This window comes from Stigmatopora argus, chromosome 9 (assembly GCF_051989625.1).
Source record: "Stigmatopora argus isolate UIUO_Sarg chromosome 9, RoL_Sarg_1.0, whole genome shotgun sequence".
NCBI lineage: Eukaryota > Metazoa > Chordata > Actinopteri > Syngnathiformes > Syngnathidae > Stigmatopora > Stigmatopora argus.
In genome coordinates this window covers 16,383,031-16,407,204 of record NC_135395.1, presented here as the reverse complement: position 1 = coordinate 16,407,204, position 24,174 = coordinate 16,383,031, and the positions used below count along the sequence as shown (strand labels likewise).

The 24,174-nt window shown below is 38.2% G+C and overlaps 1 protein-coding gene across 4 annotated transcripts in view; it reads left to right on the top strand.

The window, feature by feature from the left end:
- The window catches only part of LOC144082586 (protein phosphatase 3 catalytic subunit alpha-like), a 36,233-nt gene that overhangs the window by 8,129 nt on the left and 3,930 nt on the right, over positions 1-24,174 (top strand). For 2 of the 4 annotated variants that reach the window (XM_077609844.1, XM_077609845.1), the window contains exons 2-13: positions 4,440-4,640; positions 7,965-8,089; positions 8,998-9,109; positions 11,924-12,069; positions 13,447-13,586; positions 15,022-15,099; positions 16,924-17,018; positions 17,096-17,221; positions 18,340-18,417; positions 19,405-19,489; positions 20,815-20,912; positions 22,238-22,285. In XM_077609844.1, coding sequence (XP_077465970.1) covers positions 4,440-4,640; positions 7,965-8,089; positions 8,998-9,109; positions 11,924-12,069; positions 13,447-13,586; positions 15,022-15,099; positions 16,924-17,018; positions 17,096-17,221; positions 18,340-18,417; positions 19,405-19,489; positions 20,815-20,912; positions 22,238-22,285 — 1,332 coding nt within the window. Of the gene's footprint in view, positions 1-2,771; positions 4,149-4,439; positions 4,641-7,964; positions 8,090-8,997; positions 9,110-11,923; positions 12,070-13,446; positions 13,587-15,021; positions 15,100-16,923; positions 17,019-17,095; positions 17,222-18,339; positions 18,418-19,404; positions 19,490-20,814; positions 20,913-22,237; positions 22,286-24,174 lie in introns of those variants that run through there. The other 2 variants (XM_077609842.1, XM_077609843.1) reach the window with 2 other exon arrangements.

Genomic DNA, 24,174 nt, shown 5'->3' with positions numbered 1-24,174 from the left:
AACGCGGCCCGCGAACCAACCCGAGTCTGACACCCTTGATCTAATGTCTTACTTCCTGCACGACCCCACATTTTATTCTCCCTGGATGAAAACGAGAGGCAATTTTTGCCGGAAATAAAGGATCCTCAATTGTCTACTGTATATGTCATTTAATAAGCCTTGGCTCCAAAAATTCCAACTAAGTGACAAGTCTACTTGCTTTCATACCCATTTTCTGTTTTGTTGAACAGACAAATTAGGCCAGACGATTGCCGCAACTTCCTCCTGCAGCAGCCCCGTCTCCTGTTGCTAAAACTAATGAAATATCCCTTTTAATTGATTTTCGCCATTAGAAATAATGGAAGGGTGGTTTCTGATCAAATTCTGCACCACTTAGAGTATTTGACCAGCCCAAACAAATTTAGGGGCTTTGGTTGAAAGCCATGTCATGAGCTCGCTCTCGCTGGTTTGTGCTCTTGAGATTTTTGGCTGAGCTGGCAGCTTTGTCGCTTAATAAATTCCACACTTGGTAGTTCAGCTGTGCGGAGTGGGCCAAAGGATATAAACAGTAGGAGGTATCTCCAAGTGATCTAATCTGTCATTGTGCAAGATTTAGAGATGATTGCCTCCATTTTAAAGTTGAATCTTTTTATTTTTTTCCTCAAAAGTTTTTTTTAAAGGTTAAATGTTCTGGTTGAGTAGACTGAAAATTCCTTTTACTACTGCAGGGGTCGGCAACCATAGGTTCTGGAGCCGCATGCGGCTCTTGAGCGCTGCCCTTGTGGCTCCCTGGAGCTTTTTCAAAAATGTTTGAAAATGGGGGAGAGAAATATATTTTTTGTTTTAATATGGTTTCTGTAGGAGGACAAAGAAGACACAAACATTGTTAACATTTTTCCATGCTGTAAATATGTATGTAGAAAAAATAGTTCAGCATTTCTGTCAACTAAGATTTGCGTCATAGCCTCGACATGCGTTTCTATTAGCAGGGCGTGATGATAATCTGGTTGCTGTTGTAAACAAAACCCAGCGACTGTGTTATAGGCCATGGATCCCAAGGGAAAAGAGAAAAAATTTTTTTTTTTTTTGCATCTCCAGACATATTTGTGTTTTTTTTTTGTCTAACGTGGCTCTTTAAACATTTTGGGTTGCCGAGCCCTGCATTCATGGGATAATTCAGTTTGTTGTTGTATGTTTTTCGCTCGTATAATGCGTCGTTTTCTCTCGCGACGATGCTCGTATTGTGAAAAAGTCGTAATGTGATGTGCTCATATTATGACTGTCCACTGTTAATGAAGAGTAAACAATGGTCATGAGTGACTACCAATATTTTAAGAAATAATGTTTAGATGGTTTGGTCCTCTGAAAAATATCTATTTCCTGGACTGATTGACCCAATTAGGATCACAAGTATGCCGAACCTATACCTAAAGTGATGGCTACTCAGTGGATGTTCTAAAAAAAATAGATATAACTAGAAAATATTTATCTCACGTATTTTATTTGCAGCCTTTCACGGAGTTTGTAACTTTCCCCAACACCATCTGTTGCAAAACCCTGAAGACAGTCAGGTGCTATAGGGATCATGTCTAGCATTAAATATTGATTTAACGTCTGAAGTATACATAGTCTGCCTTGCTCAAGGGCACCTCAGACAAACTGGTATTTCTCCACACAATTGTATGCACATCAAAACAGAAAACGACTCCAGGCTGGTTGAAAAACATTATAGACTGGGGGCAACTTGACATTTTTTTTTTTTACAAGTCATTGCAACAGTAGAAATGATTTTGAAGCTCCAACTTTGGGGTAAAATACTAAAACTACTTTTTGGAATGTGGGAGGAAACTGGAGTACCCAGAGAAAACCCACGAAGCCCAGGGAGAACATGCAAACTCCACACAGTGAGGAATGGCCTGGGATCACTTAGAAAACATCCCCCCCCCCCCAAAAAAATAAATAAATAAAGGGCATCAAATCCCAAATGCATAAATATCATAAACACACTGTCCTCACACAGCGCTTAAAAATACTGTAAACAAAATATTTCATTTTTACAGCCTCCTTTAAAAAGAACCCTTAACCTCAAACATCTTTCTCAACTGAAATGAAAAGGAGCTTGCATTTTGTCCCAACAAAAAGGTCAGCTGTCCGATGAAAACGACATTTATGGTAGATCTGAACTGGTGTTATGCTAAATTCTTCCTCTGCCCAGTGCAATTTTCCCAAGTATATAGCTCTTCTCCCAGAGCTGTGTTTCTTCTGCTCTTGACACATTCATACCTGCCCTATTTTTCACAGTAGGCTCTACATTTACGACTTACACAAACGCACGTGTGCGCACACACCCAAGATTTAGTTTTGCCTCAAACCAACACGTGGTGATCATGTATAAGTACCAGCATGTGTTCCCTCATTTGCTCTATAACAGTACAGCGTGGTCCAGGCAAGCACAGAACAGTACATTACCGTACTTGAGTCACACACTGACTATTGTTCTCTTGTTTTTCAGCTCACACGCATGAATAGCTTTTACGCTGCCAGGTTGTGCACATACTTTTAAATTATTAATTCGTTTTTTTGTTTTGTTTTAAACCTGAAGTCAAAGATGGTTTCAGCACTTGGTGTGAATGGATGGAAAGCAGACACTCCAGTTTGGCAGCTGCTGGTGTCCTGGCATGTGTCAAGACGCGCTTGTGTGTTGAAGGGTTTTTCACTTAATAATAATAATAATCGGACATAGGCCCTGTCGTCATCATCAACAATAAAATCCTAATTGTCATCACACCCAGAAACAGCGTATGACGAAATTGGTAGTGCTTCTCCATAAGGTGCGTTTTCTCGGCAAAAGACCTAATAAGTGGTAGTTTCGGACTCATAATTTAGCATTCTGCCGTTATGGATACATCGCATCACCCCCCCGAGCGGATCACTTACCTCTCACTGTCTTTCACTTAACTTCAGTCAGCCATTAGGAGGCAGCTCACCACCCAAACATCTTTTCATATTACCTCACCCCAAAGTTATTACACAGAAGGGATAGTGTGTTGGGTTACCGCAAGTTTAGAGTTCTGATGGATGTGGGGAAAAACTGTCCTTAAGCCTATTTGTCCGTACTTTGTGGGACCTATAGCGTCTGCCAGAGGGCAGCAGGTGGAACAGATTGTGACCAGGGTGGTATGGGTCCCCGATGATGTTCCTTTTTTCTTTTTCCACTTTTAAGGTGATGTAATGTCATAAATATTGAGTTATTAGCTAGTTATGTGCTACCTAATGCCTGAATTTCCAAGTCCATTCCATACCATAGTCCAGGGGTTGGCAACCTAAAATGTTGAGCCATATTGGACGGAAAAAAAAGCAAATGTCTGAAGCCGCAAACAATTTAAAAGCCTTATATAGGTCTAATTAATGAAGGCAATCCATGCTGTATGTATCTACATTAGCCTACTATCAAAATGATGTGGGAGGAAACCAAAGTACCAGGAGAAAACCCTCGCAAGCCAAGGGAGAACATGCAAACTCCACACAGTGAAGACTGACCTGGAATCGAACTTTTCTTATCATTTTTTTTCCAATGTCCCACTAAACAGAAGCGAGCATACTGTGACAAAAATTCTATATACACATACAGACGTTGTTGTTGTTATATTTACCACTATTGCACCGTGTTTGACTTTAAAACGTTGTAAGTGACAACTGTGCAAGCGGACGTTGTCGCCTATTCACAGGGTCAAGATGAGAGCGTAACAAAGGGAGAATTCAACGCTTTTAGCCTACCTACTTTTAGAGTGTGATCTAGGCCATTATCTGTGTTAGCAGTGGTGGGGCTCAAAGAGGCTCAGAGGATTCTGTGTAACAATACCTTTTATGACGTATGATCTCATGTGTTTTCGTGTGTCCCTTTCACACATAAGCAATCAAGCATGTAAATGCCAAGACTTCTTACGTGATGTACGCATGCGCCCCCCACGCCTCTGCCTTTTGTGTCTTACCACCGACTTTGTGCGCCTTCATGTATGTTTGCACAGTTCTCAACGTGCCTTGTTTGTGTGTGTGTGTGTGTGTGTGTGAGACTCCTCACGTGCAGCTGTGCACTCTCGCTGTATCACCCCCCGTCGTCAGTCAACCCCCCTCCTGCGCTCCAGCGGCGGCCCCCGGGACTTCATTATGTAAGAAAGACATTACTGCGGAACAGAGGCGGGAAACATTACTGCGGAATAGAGGAAGGCAACCCTGATAACTATGGCAGCCCCTGCTTTATTACCGTACGCCTTAGCCGCCATAATTCACGCGGTCAGAGCATGCGACATTCTAATAGAGAGCTCAAAGGGGCTAGTAATGTTTCAAGGCGAATTTTAGAACGAAAACATCAATTCATCATGTTCCGGTCCCCCGCTCACTATGCAAACCAGCTCGTCAATGTTCTCTCATGCACTTATTCCTATTATTTATCCCCACAGCGGTCCCCTTCCCTCTGGCCCATCGGCTAACCATGAAGGAGGTGTTTGATGCCGAGGGTAGACCGAGGGTGGACCTGCTCAAAGCTCACCTCACCAAGGAGGGCCGGCTGGAGGAGGCAGTGGCCCTGCGCATCATCGATGAGGGTGCTGCCATTCTGCGCCAGGAGCGGACTATGTTGGACATTGAAGCGCCAGTAACAGGTATTTGCCTATGGATGTATAGCGGGTCTAAAACTAAGGTTCCTGGGGCGCAAATGTGGCCCTTCACATTATCTTTTGTGGTATGCAAAAGTAAATGGTGCACGTCACTTCTCAATAAAATGTTGCGGACTAGAGAAATCTGAATATTTACACACACACAGCCTTTTATTATTAATATATACTATATATATATATATGTGTGTGTATATATGTGTGTATATATATACATATATATGTATATATATGTGTATATATGTATATATATATGTGTATATATGTATATATATATGTGTATATATGTGTATATATATGTATATATATATATGTGTATATGTGTATATATGTATGTATGTGTATATATATATATATATATATATATATATATATATTATAATTTCTTTTAAAAGGAACACATTTTTTAAACATTCTAAAAATTAAAAAAAGAATATATATATATATATATATACCCACATATATATTTTTTGCTCTTCTAATTATGTCTACTTTTATGTTTTCTTTAAAGTACATTAAAAGAAACTTTTTGTAAAGATAATTTAAAAAATAATAAACAGTAATATAAACAAAAATATTTGATATTAACAGGCTTGGAAAAGAGGACAAAATTCAAAAGAGTCCTTGGGATTTAAAAAGCGATTTCTTTTCTTTCTTTCTGCTTTTTTTTAACCTGATATCGATCCTGATTATTAAACGAAAGTGGAAGGTTTCCAAGTTGGCCCTTGTATCATTAAAAATTTCTGAAAGCGGCGCTGACAGGAAAAACTTTGGAGACCCCTGATTTAAACCATATTGCCCGCACTGGCACTACCTTTTCGGTGATATCATTTGCCATGTGTATTCACTGCCCTTTCACCATGAACTATTGTTCCCTCGCACTTTGCTGAGAGATGCAATCGGTTTGTCATACCCCTCCGACGCCTGCATGCATTCCCTGGACAGGCAAATGGTTTGAAGCAAATAGAATATGAAAGTTGGAAGCAGAGGATAGATTAAGATCGATGGAGAGTAAAATGGAAAATAGATTTCAGAGAGGAGACTGCCTCCATACTCGGACTCATCTCAGAACATCAACAACAGTGGATGTGCAGGTGTGTGCATTTATGCAAATCTAAGTGGTGAGATGAATCTGTGTGGGTTGTTCCAGTGTAGGAACATTACTCGGCTTTCACAGGTACAGCTCCCCGGGGGCAACCGAAGACAAGGTGGATTGAGAGTTGGTCGAATAAGAGGTGTTTAGCACAGAGGTTTTTCCTGACTTTTTCCCTTCGGCAAAGAAATATTGATCTATTACTCTAACTTCCGCTACATCATAATAATCCTGATTTTTGTCTGGGCAGGCAAAAGTGATAAGTAACAATTTTCAGGGTGAGCTGAGGTAAATTCATTCGTGTTTTCATCTTACTTTGTGTATGTTAATAAGAAGGCGATTTTTATCTACCTGGGAATTCAACGTAGCTGATGAAGTAAAGAAACAAATGGCACATTAAGAATATTGCTTTGCAACCAAAACCGGGTCTTAAGATAGAGAGAGTTCTGAGTAATTTCCAATTTGGATTTGGTATAGATAAAATGCCTGCAAAAAGTGGAAGATGAATCAGATTTTTATCTCCTAGCTGTGTCCAAAGGATGCATCCAATTAACAAAAGAATGGATTCACCAGAAGCAAAAAATATTGGGAATGCCCAGCCATATTTGCTGTTCTTCTGCATACAAGCTTTAACAGACAAATGATCATCTTTTCTTACCTGTAATGACTTCAACAAAGAGCACACTCATCCTTAGTTGTACTACTATTTCTTTCTTTAGTATACATACAAATGTTCAATGCAATAGTATGAGATAAAGACACAGTTCACATCCATTATGTACATTTGTGAATAAATTGAGGCTTTAGTGCGAGCTTCTTCTAATCTAAAATTGGGGGGAAAAAAGCTTGTTTACACGAATGAAAACACTGGTTTAGCTTAGCCATCTTGATTTTGAATGATCCTCAATTCCCAGGCCAATCGAAAAAGAGACAAAAATGGAGGGACAGAATGTTGTCAGCAGTCAGACAGATGCAAAAGATCTAAAGTGAAGTAGATGCAGAGGGGAACTTGACTAAGTGAAAGCAGACAGATGGCGAGCGAGGCGGATGGGAATTTGTGTGCTGACAGATCACACGGTCCTGAAGTCTACGTATCAGAATGTGACGGCTTCAAACAAGAAGGGTCATTTGAGGTACTAGAGTATCGAGCACATATATAAATACAATAGCGACACAAAGTAAAGGTTCATGCAGGCGTTGGTAATGTTGAGAATAGGCACAGCTCCAGAGATCTTCAGGTAGACTGGCCATATTACTATTGGCGAATTAAGAGATCATTTAACTTGCATTCAAGCAAAGTGGCTACCCTCATTCCCTTTAAGCATGGAACACTCAAAGTTTGGGTAAGGATGTAATCACATTTTCACTGCTCCTGGTGTGGCAAAAGACTGTGAGTGGGTGTGAAAAATAGTGGATCACATTTTTTGAGAGCTTTTTGATCTCGAAATTCTCTATATCCTACAAAATGTCAATTTAAAAGCATTTAGAAGAGTAATAATAATAATAATAATAATCTGACATAGGGTTTGTCATTATCATTGTCTCGACAAAAAGCCTAACTGTCATCATACCCAGAAACTGCGTATGACGAAATTGGTAGTGCTTTTCCCGGCAAAAGACCCAAATAAGTGATAATTTCGGACTCATAATTTGGCATTCTGCCGTGATGGATACTACATACCTGTCAACCTCTGCCGATAACTGCCCTTATAAATGATTATGATTCCCCTTACAAACCCCCCAAAAACCTTACAAACACCGTACGACTCGTACCGTGTTTGTAAGGTTTTTGGGGGGTTTGTAAGGGGAATCATAATCATTTATAAGGGCAGTTATCGGCAGAGGTTGACAGGTATGGATACATCGCATCACCCCCAGAGTAAACAATTTAAGCAGCAAAAATTCTCTCATTTTTGTAGTGCTCGATTTTTAGTATAGGACAAAAGATACATGACTTTAGTGAGAATCATGAAGTCCAAGCAAATGATTAATTTTCACAGGCCACACACAACCGTTTGGCACTTTTGCAATAGTCACTTAAAATAATAGGTCTTAGAATGTAGGATTATGTGTTCTTTCATGTGTTCTGTGAATGTAAACACTGGCGCATTCGAAGTAACAAGTTGAACTAACAAAGTAACTTCATAGTTTAAATCATGAATGTGACTGCTATCACCGTGTTGTTAATTCACACACTCGCTCGTGTGTTATTCTCACAGTGTGTGGAGACATTCACGGCCAGTTCTTCGACCTGATGAAGTTGTTTGAAGTGGGAGGTTCCCCTGCCAACACACGCTACCTCTTCCTGGGGGACTATGTAGACAGGGGCTATTTCAGCATTGAGGTAATAATATATATATATATATATATATATATATATATATATATATATATATACACACATATATATATATATATATATATATATATATATATATACACACATATATATATATATATACACATATATATATATATATATATATATATATATATATATATATATATATATACACACAGAAGAAGAAACCGATCAGTGCTCGTAGATATCTGTTATATACGAAAGAGATGAGGCAAAAAAAGACAGTGCGCTACAATGATAAACAGCCTCTCATGTCATGGCCACCTGGTTTTCTCGCATCTCGAAAATTTTCTCGTATCTAGAGCTAATTATTTGCTCGAAATCTTTCTCGTATCTACAGCTAGTTATTTGCTCAAAATTTTTCTCGTATCTAGAGCTAATTATTTGCTCGAAATTTTCCTCATATCTCGAGCATCTCGTAGGGAGAGCTCCTCGTATGTAGAGGTACCACTGTACATTGATACTTGTGCGATGGGAAAAAAGGAAAATGATTGGATTGCGCATTTGTTTCTGTACAATAGAGGCAAGTGCATAAAGGTATTTCTGTGATCACATTGTGTGGCGGAAGTGAGCCGTGATGGGATGAGTGTTATGTCATTGACAGTTGGAAGAGAGGTGAGCAATATTTAGTCCGCCTTTGGTACACTAACCAAGAGCAGGTAGAGCTAATGTAGAGCAATCACTTTGAGGATCTCGGCAAAGACAATTTCATTCTGCATTTACATTAGTTTATTGGCATTTTAAGTTCACTTTGCTTGCTTTACTCCAGTTAGCATTGTTGCTCTAGGAACACTGAGGTCCAACACTTCTATATTGAGGCTCTAGTTTGAAAGAACATGGGAAAATAACATGCCATTTTTTGCTTCTTCTAATCCTCTCTTCCCATTTAGTGCGTGTTGTACTTGTGGTCATTGAAAATCCTCTACCCAAAGACACTCTTTCTTCTACGGGGAAATCATGAATGTAGACATCTGACGGAATATTTCACCTTCAAACAAGAATGTGAGTAATGCATTTGTTCCTTTTTAAATGTCACTTGAGCTTTTGTGTCATTGTTTATGCAGAGGGCGAACATTTCTCCAATTGTGTGTTTAATTTTATCATTCGAGGAATACAGTACTTAAGTGTTTGGTAGAGGAGGAAGTGATAAAAATGATCGACCCCCTTCTATAAATCCTATATTTTATCCTCACTGTTTTACTTTGTTAAAATTTTCTGGAAAGGCTCATTAAAACAGCAAAGCAAGTCATGCCTTTTGCATTGGATTCTTCTATTGGTACTTTCTACCATTCCTTCAACCGTTTTGCACAATCCAGTTTTCTTCCATCTAATCCAGTGTCCAATCTGTGGCCTGGGGATCAGATTTGGCCCAAAACATCTTATTTTTTCGTGGCTCACAAAAGTCAATCATTTGCATCGACATCATGTTTTCATTTAAATAAAAAATAAATACATTTTACTAGTACTCCATGAAAGAAGGGGGACTACAGAAATGAATACAACAATAGAATATTTACTATTTCTCTCCCATAATAAAAAATAAACAACTAAAAAGAGGGATTAAAACTTATAATAAAAGAGAATATCTACAGTTTTCCTGTTTAGTTTGATTAAATAAAAACAAAACAAAAAGTATATTGAAAAAGAATATTTACAGTTTCTCCTTTGTTTTTTCAAATTAAAATAATGCAAAACATTTTTTATACATGAAAGAAAAAAATAAGAGAATTATAATTCTTTAAAATATGAATAAATACAATTTTAAAAACTTCATTAAATTATAAAATTTCACTAGTATGTACAGGAATATGCCACTAAATTAAAACTAAAACATTAATTCATTTTCTGAACCGCTTATTATCACAAGGTTCGCAGGGGGTGCTTGAGCCTATACCAGCTAACTACGGGCACCAGGCAGGGGTTATTTATATTCCTTCCAAAGGTATTCAAAACTATGAATAATGGATGGGTTGGATCTAAGTGTTGTATTGCATTTCCGAATAGTCCGGGAACCTCCTCTTTGCCTGTGAGTCCTGTTTGAGACCAGGTGATTAGCAGCCCTTAAATTGGCCCTCAATGATTGGCTCAGGGACTTCCTCCTCGGTGTTTGATTGGCCAGGGGACGAGAAAGCTAATTTCCCCTGGTGCACTTGCCAAATAGTGGTCGCCCTCTATTACCATCTGCTGTATGTGTGCGTGAGAAACCGAGAGGAAAAAGAGGAAGAAAGAAGAAGATAAAGTGGAAATAAACTGACATCTGGCAATAATGATCTCTTGTTATACACCAAGCACAGAAGTGATTGACAATGACACTCCTGACAGACACATTTAGACCTAAAAAAAAACCGCTCACTGTTCCAACAGAATCAGAGTGCGTACGTCTGTTGTCCTCAACCGCACCCTTTTCTTGATATTATCCACAAATATCAGTCCATCATTTTCCCCTTCCCTTCTCTCTTCATCAATCAGCCATTGTCCAACCTCCTATTTTTTCCCTCATTCATCTTTTGTTTTAACCTTTTGACAATTTTAATCCATAACACTGTTTTTCTGTTGGCCGTAATGTGTGAAATGTACTTTCAAGATGCATCCTGTTGGATGTCACAAGTGATATAGCAGCCAAATCAGAGAGGGGGGAACAAAACAATCTGCCTTACAGGGTCTCTGTGCTGCTTCCTGCTCTATTTGGGTCAGATTTTACTCCATAAAATCTGAAGCAAAGTCTTAAAGGGAATGACAACTCCATGATCATGTGCATTCTAGTGGAAATTACCTCTCGGAAAAAATACTGACTTCATACCTGTCAACCTCTGCCGATAACTGCCCTTATAAATGATTATGATTCCCCTTGCAAACCCCCCAAAAACCTTACAAACACCGTACGACTCGTACGGTGTTTGTAAGGTTTTTGGGGGGTTTGCAAGGGGAATCATAATCATTTATAAGGGCAGTTATCGGCAGAGGTTGACAGGTATGTGACTTCCACTTTTCTGAAAAGTAATAGTCGCGTTAAAAATAAATAAAATAACATAACTATCAGAAGTGGTGGCAATACTGTTTTAGCCGAGCCAATCATCAGAGTATTCCAGATTACATCATTAATACCCATTATGGATGCACCTGTGCTCGACTGTGTATGATCGTGGGTATGACTGACATCCCAAAATGGCTCCACCCATTATATTTACATAATTTCCCTATTTAACATCCTAAGACCCAAACTCTTGCAAGGCATGCATTTTTATTTTCTCTTTGATATTTATGCTAATTGAGACCTGATGAGTGTAAAAATTAAGAATTATCTTTTTACATGATGTTGTTTCTGAGAAAAATGATGTCCACATCATAAGTGGACGCCAAAACTTAACATTGTAGTCTTGTGACAACCAAAAATGTGATGTCCACACATGTGGATGCTACGTCCTAAGAGGTTAAACATTACTTGCTCCATTATCAGAAGTCTAAGAAATACATCATTTGCATACTCAATTACTTGAAGCGACGGCAATTTCCATGAAATGCATTTATTATTATATTTTTTATATGCTGTGTTGTTCTCCTGTTAAACTGCCATTACAGTCACTTCATCCTATGTGCTGTATTTGTTTTCATCCTAGCATTAATTAATGAACACTAACAAAAAGTCATCAAATGCCTTCAGTCCTAGCTTTGATCCTCCCAACATCCTTTGTACTTGTGTTTGAATCCAATAAGAAAAAGCAAGTGCGACAAACTGGTGGTTCAAAGCGCAAGTAATAATTTAAAAAATAAGTCATTTCGAGCTTCTCTCAACTTGTGTCCCCAAATGTCCCGCAGGTAAGATCAAATATTCGGAGCAGGTTTACGACTCCTGCATGGAGGCATTTGATTGCCTCCCCCTTGCAGCCCTCATGAACCAGCAGTTTCTGTGTGTGCATGGGGGCCTTTCGCCAGAGATCCACACACTGGACGACATCAAAAAGGTAACAATGATCATGTTTCACTTCCATTGACGTCGCTAGCCGACCAATCTGTATTAACTGAGAGCAGTGGCGGTCCTTGCATTTTCTGGTGACGCCTTCAGCAAAAACTATGTAATGGCTATAAAACCTCTACTGCAGCTACAGCTGCGACACATAAAAGATAATCAATAATAACCTCATACAATTGAAATATTATTTAGGAATATAGCCATATTTTACTTACCAAAAATCATTTTTACCTGTACACAATATCCACCCTCCTTTCTTTTCTCCTTCTTTTCTATGGCCATCGAAGCTAATGCTGAAAGTCGAGCCTTTCCTGTCGTATTTCTGTCATATGTTTTTATTCGATTTAGTGCTGAAAATGTTCGTTCCCGGTTGTGACAGGCTTGCTTCCTTTGGAGTTGTCCGACCCTTCTTAATGATGTCCAGCTTTTTTTTCTTGAAAAGTCCGTCTTGAAAATGGCTTTGACCATAAATCTGCAAACAAATCAATTTCATCTCCTTCATCCATTGCGGTTTGACAAAACCGCCATTAAATCAACACAACAATATATTTGCTTGTGCAGCTCGCTCCAGATACAGTTTGGTAGCTCTGGCTAGTCCACTCTATCACTAGCCAATCATAGTTGGTGAAAGCGATGACGTATCCCTACGCCTGCGAGAAGGCCTTGGTGTCACCAAGTCGAATTCTGATTGGTTAAAGCAACGGTCTTATCGACGCTTGTTTAATGCAGCAAAACCTGCAGAACTGATTGTGAAGCCTTGAGGCAGATTTCTGACCCTGGCAAAAAATAATAGCTGAAATGTGATTGGTTAAATGCTTAAATATGAAAACACACATCTGGAAGCAGTGCAACCAGGGGGAAAAGTAATGAACGGAAGCTAACAGACAATGTGGAATTATTTAATAAGTATTCATGGACAAAGTATAATTAACATCAGTCTGTGATTCAGATATTTCTTAGGCCAGCAGAGAAGGGCTTGAAGGCCCTGACGGCACACCACTGACTGAGAGACGCTGGAGTCACAATAGATCGAATGTCTATCGCCGTCAATGGCAACCAAAGAATTACGCGTAGAGTATTTCCTCATAATGAAGCCCGCAAATGAACGCGCCGACATCGAGAGAACACACACTTCCTCCTCTAATGGCAGCGTTACCATGGTGAATCTGCGAGTGTGACATCCTCCCTCTCCTGTGCGGAGGGGGTTGCCACGGAGATGATCTGTAGTGTTATGTGTCTATGTGTTTGCTTTTCTTTTCTGTAATTTACATGACATGTGATGGTGTTTGTTTCTATGGAAGAAAATGGGGTTATTCTGCATAGGCTTGGTGTGTATGAGACTTACCCTTTTTTTTTCTCTGTGTCCTAGTTGGACCGATTCAAGGAGCCGCCGGCGTTTGGGCCCATGTGTGACTTGTTGTGGGCAGACCCACTTGAAGATTTTGGAAATGAAAAGACCCAAGAGTACTTTGGACACAACACAGTCAGGGGTTGCTCCTATTTCTATAGGTAAAATTAATGGCGCTTGCCTCCACAAGGTCCAAAATACACTAAATTTCAATGATGCTGCTGGGAAGCCCCCTAAATGTGTTGTTTTTAAGGGGGGTCATTCCAGAATTCGAGGTTATTTAATGTCTCGTCTATAGCATTTTTAATCATCTACACGAGAATACAAAAATATGTCTATATGATTAAATTTATTTGTCTTGAGACCAAATTACTACCGACATCGAGGTGTCTCGTACACAAACATACAGACAAACAAACCTCTCTGACCTTTGACATCTTTAGACCCATTTTTAATCAGTTCTTCTGTTTCATACTATACAAAAATATTTGGCAAGTTAAATAAGATTCCTTTATCAATTCCTCAACACGAACATACAAACAAACAAACAAACAAACCAGACAATCAGAATTCTACATAACAAAAATCAGACTTACTGAACATAGTTTTATAAGACATCATAGTGGCATTTGAGAAGAGAGCAATTCTTCCAATGATCTAAGAACTAATAACCATCACTAGGATTAGTCCTAGAGACACAGAATTCTGGCTTATTTACACACACACACACACGGTTCTGAGATGAAACACATCAACACAGCACGTTCGCAAACACATGCACGCATTTTTGTTTCGGCATGAAACGATATCCCACAATCCCCAGGGAAGCTGCACGGTTCTGTTGCTATGACGACCGGTTACCCCTGCCAGATACAGAGTGATATTAAGATATAGTGAGAGAAGAGGGAGAGCAACATGGGAGAAGAGCTTGGCGAGGGTGAGAAGATAAAAGATGCGCGTACAACTGTCAGCAGTGAGAAATTTTGAAAAGACAGAACACCCTGTGTATGCGTTGTGGGGGTCTTATGTTATTGATCCAACATGTTGTACATGAGAAAAGACAGTCATTTTCTAGAAGTTTAGTTGGGGCAACAGTTACTCATCTTAATTGTGGTTAATCTCATTTTGTGTAAAAGTGAATTCAAAAGTAGTTGAGTAACACCTCTATTTATGAAAATAATTGGTTCTAGAAGTGGTTCCAAAAGTTGAAACTTTCGTAAGTAAGGACATATTTTACATGTCAAAGCTTTAATCCGTTCCAAGCTCTGCAAACTAACTAAATGAATAAAAGTAGACCAATGTTGTGTGTGTATGAAATATGTGAGAAGCTCACGAATAAGAGGAAAAAGATGAGAAAATTATTGATAATAATTCTATTAAGCATCAAAATGAATAACAAACAGGATGTTTTTGCAATTCTTTTGTATCCTGAGACAAAATGTTCATATTTCATATTAAATTATAAGGAAACAATGAGTTAAAGTGCAGAAAAAATAATTAACTGTGTACTCTACTCACCTACCCCAAGTTCAGTGGATGCTTTTAAATATTAAGATTTACTCCATTTCTTTTAACTCCGCCCCTTTTCTTTTCCAGTTACCCAGCAGTGTGTGAGTTTTTACAGACCAACAACTTGCTTTCCATCATCAGAGCGCATGAAGCACAGGATGCTGGGTAAGAAGAATTCTTTCGTTTTATAATTTAATTGTAATATAGTATCACTTTATGAAGTATAAGTTCATTTCATTATATAATTCTGCCAAGAATATTTGCTTCTGTCATTTTGAAAATGCCATAACAATGCTCAAACTGTTTTTCAAAATAATAGCATATATTTCCAAAACTGAAAGGTCTTCAAAACACACCTAACAATAAGCGCGCCTCTAAGCTATGAGCTAAGATGAAAAATCTTACATAAACTCAGACCTAAACATTTATGTTGACTGTTATTTGTTTTGTCATACTTATTTCCCATTTTAAATGTATACAGTGGTACCTCGAGATACGAGCTTAATTCGTTCAGGGACTGAGCTCGTATGTTGATTTATTCATAACTCAAATGAACGTTTCCCATAGAAATGAACTAAAAACAAATTAATTCGTTCCAACCCTCTGAAAAAACACCAAAAACAGGATATTGGATTGGAAAAACATTTTTATTTGTTGTAATTCGCCATCTATTAACAAAGTAACAAATAACTAGTGCTTTCATAGTACTAAAATGTGTTTAATAGTACTAAAATTAGATGGATTTCGCAGAGGGGAGAGAGAGAGATGGACAGAGGGGGGCTTTTTGCACGGCAACACACTTGTAACATAACATAAACAAATTTAAATGAACTTGGATTATGATACAGACACACTCAAAAATAACTTTACACTAAACTTAATTCTAATTTTGGTTTAAATTTTGATACCTTTCTTCTCCCGGTTTGGCTCTATTTGCCCCGCCTCCACCTCTATTTGCCCGAAATTTTACTCATATCTCAAATTGCTCGTATGTCGGGGCACTCGTATGTCAAGGTACCACTGTATAAATTTTTAGTCATTGTTCTTCTCCGGGTTGTCACAAACGCTTTATTTTATATTGGGAAAAAGCTCTTGATTTTAAGCGGAACTCAAAATTCCGTAGTTCTGCTGGATCAAGTTCTTAAATTAAGTTTTCAACTTGCATACCTGTCAACCTCTGCCGATAACTGCCCTTATAAATGATTATGATTCCCCTTACAAACCCCCCAAAAAACCTTACAAACACCGTACGACTCGTACGGTGTTTGTAAGGTTTTGGGGGGGTTTGTAAGGGGAATCATAATCATTTATAAGGGCAGTATCGGCAGAGGTTGACAGGTATGAACTTGTTATTAAAAGTCCATGTAGGATTTATATTATTTTCTACTGAAAAGCTTGTGATTTTATGCTCAACTGACTTATCCTGCGAATCATTATTTAGCGTGTAGAGGACCTGAGAAGAAAAAAAACAGGCTCGACTACATTTAAGCATTTTACAAACATGCAGCGGTTTTCACTATTGCTGTCAAAACATTTGTGGACTATCGACTCACAATGCCGCAATTCCATAAATAGTAAGCAAAGCATGTTTGCTTCAAGCAATTTGTAAGTCCCAATTAAAGTTAACCGCAAAACAGGAGAGGGGCTTAAACATGCTATATTTTACCACAAAGATTTTAAACAAAACCTTGTTATTTGCCATGAAATAAAGTGCTATTATCCATAACTATGTGACTTTTCTACCCTTTTGTTAAGAAAATAGTTTCAGGTCAAATCATTGTCTGACCGATAAATCAACCCTGGCATCTGTTATGTGAGGAAAATCCTCTCAATGTAATGCAGCAATTAAGGTTGCCCTTTTACATGCACTGTTGCTGCTCCTGCGCTTCATTCACTTTGGTGAAACCATTAGTAACATTACGTCAAACATTAACCTTCAAAATTCACCGGAAAAAGAGCTCTTTATTTAAAAGAAAAAATCTGTTTTAGATACCGCATGTACAGAAAGAGTCAGACAACAGGATTTCCTTCCCTCATCACCATTTTCTCTGCTCCAAACTACCTGGATGTCTATAATAACAAAGGTAAAGAATTGCACATGCATTTTTGGGGGGAAATCAATTCAAATGAGATAAAGTGATTGTTTTTTGTGTGTTTCTAGCTGCGGTGTTGAAATACGAGAACAATGTAATGAACATCCGTCAGTTCAATTGCTCCCCTCACCCTTACTGGCTGCCCAACTTTATGGACGTCTTCACCTGGTCTCTGCCTTTTGTGGGGGAAAAGGGTAACGTGCGCCCATAACAGGCGAATACAAACCTACCCAATTTATTTTTGAGGGTTTTGAAAGAAACGTAATTTCATTTTTCTCCAAGTATGTAGTACTGCAGGTTTCACATTTCTGCTTTCTGTTTGTTAGCCTATTACCATTCAGTTTCTAATGAAAATATCTTTGTAACGGTTCTGTAGTTTAATACATACAAACATGAAAAGTGAAAATTTATCCTGTTGTATATTTCGGATGTCACTTCATAAGACAACACTATTATCTGTGCTTAAAAAGTGGCTAGCCTCGACTTAGAGGATTAAAGAGTGGTGGGTGTGCAGGGCTTAGGGGGATTTTCTAGTATAACTGGTTATAGTTGCATATTCTTTGTTTGAAGTGTTTGAGGCTGGGTTTAAAAGTTCAGAATAATAATGGAAAATGTGAATTATTTCATGCTAAAACAAACAACAACAACAAAACTGAGGATAAGACAAAGCGAAACTTAAAGGCTTTAACTAAATGGAAGGTAATAAAAGAACTTTTAGAAGAATTAGATTTAAAAAAAATATTGATGTAAGCAGTTGTGAGTTTGCGATAGAGTTCTATAGAGAAATTACAAAGGCTCTTTAGCTATTTTCTGTTATTGTTCAGCGGATACATTCACGATTGATCGGACCACTTTTTTTTCAACCATAAATTATTGATGCATAAAATACGGATATGCAATGTAAAAGGGTTGAGCCTTTGGAGGAGGAAAGTTCTACACATGCCAGAAAATATTTTCTTCCAAAAGGTTTGACATTTTTCCAATGGTATACAAAATGTAGGTTGGAATATGACATGTTTTATGCTAAGTTACGTAGTTAGTTTAGTTTAAGAGAAAATATTACATACCTGTCAACCTCTGCCGATAACTGCCCTTATAAATGATTATGATTCCCCTTACAAACCCCCAAAAAACCTTACAAACACCATACGAGTCGTACGGTGTTTGTAAGGTTTTTGGGGGGTTTGTAAGGGGAATCATAATCATTTATAAGGGCAGTTATCGGCAGAGGTTGACAGGTATGATATTATCATAGTGAAGTCATCCTTTTGTGAGCCTGAAGTGATTCATTTTTATTTTTATTTTTTAACAGTGACAGAGATGCTGGTGAATGTCCTAAGTATCTGCTCTGATGACGAACTCATGAATGATGGCGAAGAGATCTTCGATGGTAAGGAATAATCAAAATGGCTACTGTGATTTAGCGTCACAGTCCTGATTGAGATATGCACCATGCATAGTATTCATCGTTTAGGAGTGTTTCCCAACCAGTGTGCCGCGGGAAATTACAAGATGTCACACATCGTAATAATCCAAGAGGGAAATCTAAATATTATCGAACTATTACGAGGTTAAAATTTAAATATGGAATCATCGATTGTACTATAACAAGATTCACATCGTAATATTATGAGATTAAAGTCATTTTGTTGTTTGTTTTTATGTTAAGTAAACCGGAAGTTTTCCGGGCTTCAACTTTGTCGACGTTAAGTCTGTGTGAGCACAAAACGGCTCTTCTGGTAATGTTAGGTTGGTTGAAGTAATATTGGGAGATTTAAGTCATTTTTCAGTTTTTACGGTACGTGAACCAGAAGTTGTTTGGTTTCAGGGTTTTCAACTTATTTTGGTGACGTATAGTCTCTGTGAGCACATTACTTTTTGCGTAATATTGGGAGGAAAACGTCAAAAATTTAAATAAGGTTAAAAATGATTTTAACATAAGTCGAACTGAAAGCTGTTTGGGGTCTGCAGACATCAACTTTGATGACGTTAGATCGGTTAAAAAAAGATTTGGGAATCATTTGGGGAGGTTATTTAATTCCTGTTGATAAAATTTTGATGAGAACGACTTTATGATGTTAATATAGGCAACATACGTAGTTTTAAATTAAAATATTTTCAGCTAGTGGTGTGCCTTGAGATTTTTTCAATGCAAAAAGTGTGCCGAAGCTCAAAAAAGGTTGGGAAACACTGGTTTAGGATGTGCAGACACAACTGTTGATGATTTTTTTTCAATATTTTAAAATGCATCAATGATGAATTTACCTATTCACTCATTTCCACCAAACAGATTACTACACGTGGTACTGCATTAGTGGTAGTAGTACATAAGTGTTTCTTATAACAAATAATAACATGCTGTCTGTCTCTTTTATAGCAAGTGCAGCTGCAGCCAGGAAGGAAGTGATTAAGAACAAAATCCGTGCCATCGGGAAGATGGCTAAAATGTTTTCTGTTCTACGGTAAGTTGACTTGAGAATGTAGTAGAGTATAATACAGTGAATGATAAATGTTTGAAATCAAGGATGACAAAGGCTAGCTTTGTCTTTTTTAAATATAAAATTGAACTTGATATATCTGTAAATCATAAAAAATAACAGGTGTGTTCCAAAAAAGGGTGACAATAATGAGAGAACCACCTATTTTTTAAGTCGTTCTCTCTTGTAACAAAGCAAAAAACGCAATTTAACGTTTGTTCATTCTAGCAACGTCAATGGCACTGAAAGATGAGCATCCACAGCCAGTTTAATTAAATTGGACATCTATCATTGTCAATAGCAGGCAATGAGTTAATTTTGCGTCACTTTTTTCTGTCATTTTATGGTACTTTTAGGTCCTTTAACCCTAGAATGGTAAACCTCTATTTCAGGGCTTACCTTTCACGCTTCTGAAATAGAGGGTTACCATGGTTACCGGGGGAAAAAATGGGTACCCTTCATTGCACCGTCTTGCTTAGGACCCATTTTTTTCCCTCGGTAACCATGGTAACCCTCTATTTCAGAAGTGTGATAGGTAACCCCTGAAATAGCGGGTTACCATTCTAGGGTTAAATTAAATTTTGGATCACGTCCTATTGATTTTGGGGGCATTTCCGGGTTGGCTCCTGTTCATTAATCGCTGCTATTTTTGGGGGGGCACTTTCAGGTTATTTGCCGTTGGTTTTGCCACATTTTAAGGTTCACTTAGGTCGTACGTTTAACACCACTGCTGTAAATTGTCCAAGAACTTTCACTCTGAATGTGTTTCTGTGCCTTTTGTATCTGTTTAACCCAAGGGTGTCAGACTCGAGTTGGTTCGCGAGCCGCTTTAACATCAACTTGATTTCACGTGGGCCGGACCATTTTAGATATAATATTTAGATTTTTTTAAATAAATGGATTAAAAGAACTGGATTAAAAGCCCTGAATATTCAGTTATTTATAGATCTAAAACAATGTTTATTTTAGCTTTTTTTAAATATATTTTTAGATTTTACAAAATGATTTTTGAACTAAAAACACAGAAAAAAATGGATTAAAAAATTACAATTATTGATTTAAAAGGGGGGAAATCAGGAAATTTAATATACATCTATACTCTTAATTTTAATTTGATCCTAAAATAGAAAGTCGGCACTCATCATTTACTTTCCCGGGCCACACAAAATGATGCGGCGGGCCAGATTTGGCCCCTGGGCCGCCACTTTGACACATGTGGTTTAACCCATAAACAGTCTGGACAGGTGTATGCTTCTATTCTTAGCCTTTCTTCTGCTCTTTCTCTGTCTCTCCCTCTCACTGACTCTCAGGGAAGAGAGTGAGAACGTATTGACCCTGAAAGGCCTGACCCCGACAGGTATGCTGCCAAGTGGAGTGCTTTCAGGAGGCAAACAGACTCTGCAGAGTGGTGAGTCTTTTGCACAATCACAAACACACACATTCACACACCTGATTGTCAAAACCAGAGCTCAACTCTAGTGGAAAAATACACACTCCAAATACAAGTTAAGCATATACGTTATGGACCACAGCGAGGTATACCTGATTTCCTCTTGCATTTACTATCTCCTGTCATCCTATTGCCCTGCGGACTCATTGCCTCTCCTCACTTCACTGCGCTGGTGCTGAGGATACTAACAGCCTGCTGGTTATACGTGTGGGGGTGTGAGACAAGAGAGAAAGGGATAGTGTGCGAGTGAGAGAACGCTATTGCTAACCCCGGGGGTCCTCTAACCCAGTGTTTCCCAACCCGTTTTGCCGTGAGCGTTGCTCAGGTGTGCCGAGGGAAATTACAAGAAGTCATGTATCGTAATAATCCAAGAAAGAAATTTCAACATTAAGAGATTAAAATCGAACTACTACGAGGTTAAAATTGAAATATGAAATCATCGATTGTAGTCTAACAAGATTCAAATCGGAATGTTATGAGATTAAAGCTTTTTGTTGCTTCGTTTTATGTAAAGTAAACCGGAAGCTCTTTGGTTTTCCGGACTACCACTTTTGTCGACGTTCAATCTTTGTGAGCACAAAATGTTATATTTGGAGGTGAAAAGTTGTAATATTACGAGATTTAAGTCTTTTTCCTGTTTTTACGGTACAGGAACCGGAAGTTGTTTGGTTTCAGGGGCATCAACTTTTGGTGACGTAAAGTCTCTGTGAGCACATTCGTTTTTGCTCACATTGGGAGGAAAAGTCAAAAACTAAAATAAAACGTTGGATTAATTATTACAACATCAGTCGAACTGAAAGTTGTTCGGGGTCATCAACTTTGATGACGTTAGATTGGTGTGAAAAAGATAGATTTTGGATTTTTTTTTAAAATTTAATTCCTGTCAATAAAACTTTGATGAGGACGACTTTATAATGTTAATATAGGCGACATAGTTTTAAATTTGAAGATTTTCAGCTAGTGGTTTGCCTTAAATGCAAAAAGTGTGCCGCAGTTCAAAGAAGGTTGGGAAACACTGGTCTAACAACGCATGGATTGAGCTTGAAACATTCCTTTTCAGTCAAGAATTGTTTCACATATGTTTGCAAGAGAGGCCCTGTATTTTCCATAAACGCCCATGAGTCACAAACACTATCATATCCAGGTGTATCTGCACAGAAGCATGTTTCAGTCTTCACTCGTTTTTTTTTTTCTCCTCCGTCTCATTCCTATGCTCTCTCGGAACCTGTCGTCTTTCTTCCTCTCCCCTCTTTTCTCTCCTTATCTATCTGACCATCATTCAGCTACCATTGAGGCCATAGAAGCCATCGAGACAGTTAAGGATGCTGAAGGTAAAAGCCACTCATATCACCGTGCTTGGCGTGGGTCGGTGGTGGTGGGGGGGGGCGGGGTTAATGCGAGCAGCATGGCTGCGCTCTTTGCCACCATGCTCAACATATCATAGATTGTCTTGCTCAACGCTTTTTTTTTTAACCGCATCACCTCTCACAACAATAATCACAGCTCGCTAACATTCAACGCATTCACATTGTCGACATTCTCACGCAAACATTTTGAAACGTGAGCGCACAGCAGAAAGGCGGGGGTGAACATTGATAAGCGGGCGGACCTTAATCTGACCCCTTGTTGTCTGTTTTCTTGTTATTAAATATGTTATAGGTGCTGTGAAGGGTCACTGTGCAATCAATCTGTTTCCTCTATCAGCTAACTGATGGTGAAAATTAAATGGCTCTAATATTTGCAAAAGGATTTATGCTTTGATACCACGCTGACCCGTAAAGTTTTAATTCTAGCATAAAATTAAAATCTTTTAAAAGCCTTCTACACATAGCTTCGTTTTAATGACACTTACCTGATTTATGAGGCTGATTTATTACAATGTTTGTACAATTGAGCATAAGTCATTGATCCTGCTCACATATCCCGGACTGGCACTCTATGAACTTAGCCTAGTAAAACAAAAACAAATGGACTTAACTTTGTTTTAATTAGTGTTGCATTGCTTCAATTGCCTGGCAAAAAAATCAGGGTGTCCCCTGACTAAAGGCCAAAATTGGCTGGGAAAGGCTCCAGCACCCCCGCAGCCTTTGTGATTACAAGTGGAATGGAAAATGAGTGAAGGAATGGTGTTGCGCTGATACCATTTGCTAACTCAATTCACATTGTTGAGGTCAAAATAGAACAAAAATCATTAGTAAGCGAAATCAGTGATCAGAATAAATCGTATACATATCAGCTAGATTTTCTCAAGGCGCAATGCAGACCTTTTAAAATAAACAAAAACTACCAAACAGATTGATTTCATGGTACTCAATGTGTCAGTATTTTGTGTGCAGACGCTTGGTGATTAAGTGCACGCTTTAATTGACTGTAATAGTTCAGTTTGTGCAAACCCTTGTTCCAAAATCACTGTGGAAAGCAATGTTTGCATATCAATAATCAAATGTGGAATTTAATGCCTGCAAGACAAAGTCGTTAAAGATTGGTAAATGATTGCAATGTTGATCGTTTAGCACTCAAGACAGATTTCTACAAAGAAAGCCATGGTCAAAAACATCATATAGTTTTAAGAAGAAATCTAATTTATTTAGCGTATGATAGGTAGGCATCAAAATCTTTATTCCCACGTACACAAGAGAAAATTCTTGCTCACATTGTCTTTTTGGACTTTGGATTTGTATATGTAGTCTTGTCTGTGGCTTATGTGAAATACAGTCCATAATTTGTTCAGGAAAATAAATTATGGGTATTGCTTGTATTGTGTTTTTCTGTGAAAGATGGGAGCTAGAGTTCGTGATGGGTGTAGCTGAATATTATATATTTGTATGTGGCTTCACGTTCATGAAAAGTAGTTTTTAAAGTGGTGTCATCAAATTTCAGTCTCAATGTTTTCGTAAAACAAAATACCGTGATTGATGGCCGCTGAAACTGCCACAAGACCTATTGTGTATGCTTGCTACTATTACCCTACTCGGAATAAACTAGGTCACTGAAAAAAAATCAAATAAATGATCAACCACAAAACATTAAAAGGAATTTATACTGTATATATAATACCGAAATGAGCCCTGTGCATAGAACGCTTTGATATCCCGTCTGCTGAAGATTCAGTTTCTCAGTCTTAGTTTGGGTCTCTGTGAGTTTCTAGCCAAGCTTGATCAATTTTTTGTTCTAAAAGTAACGGAAACAAAAGCTACATTTAAGAGGGTACAGAGTGGAA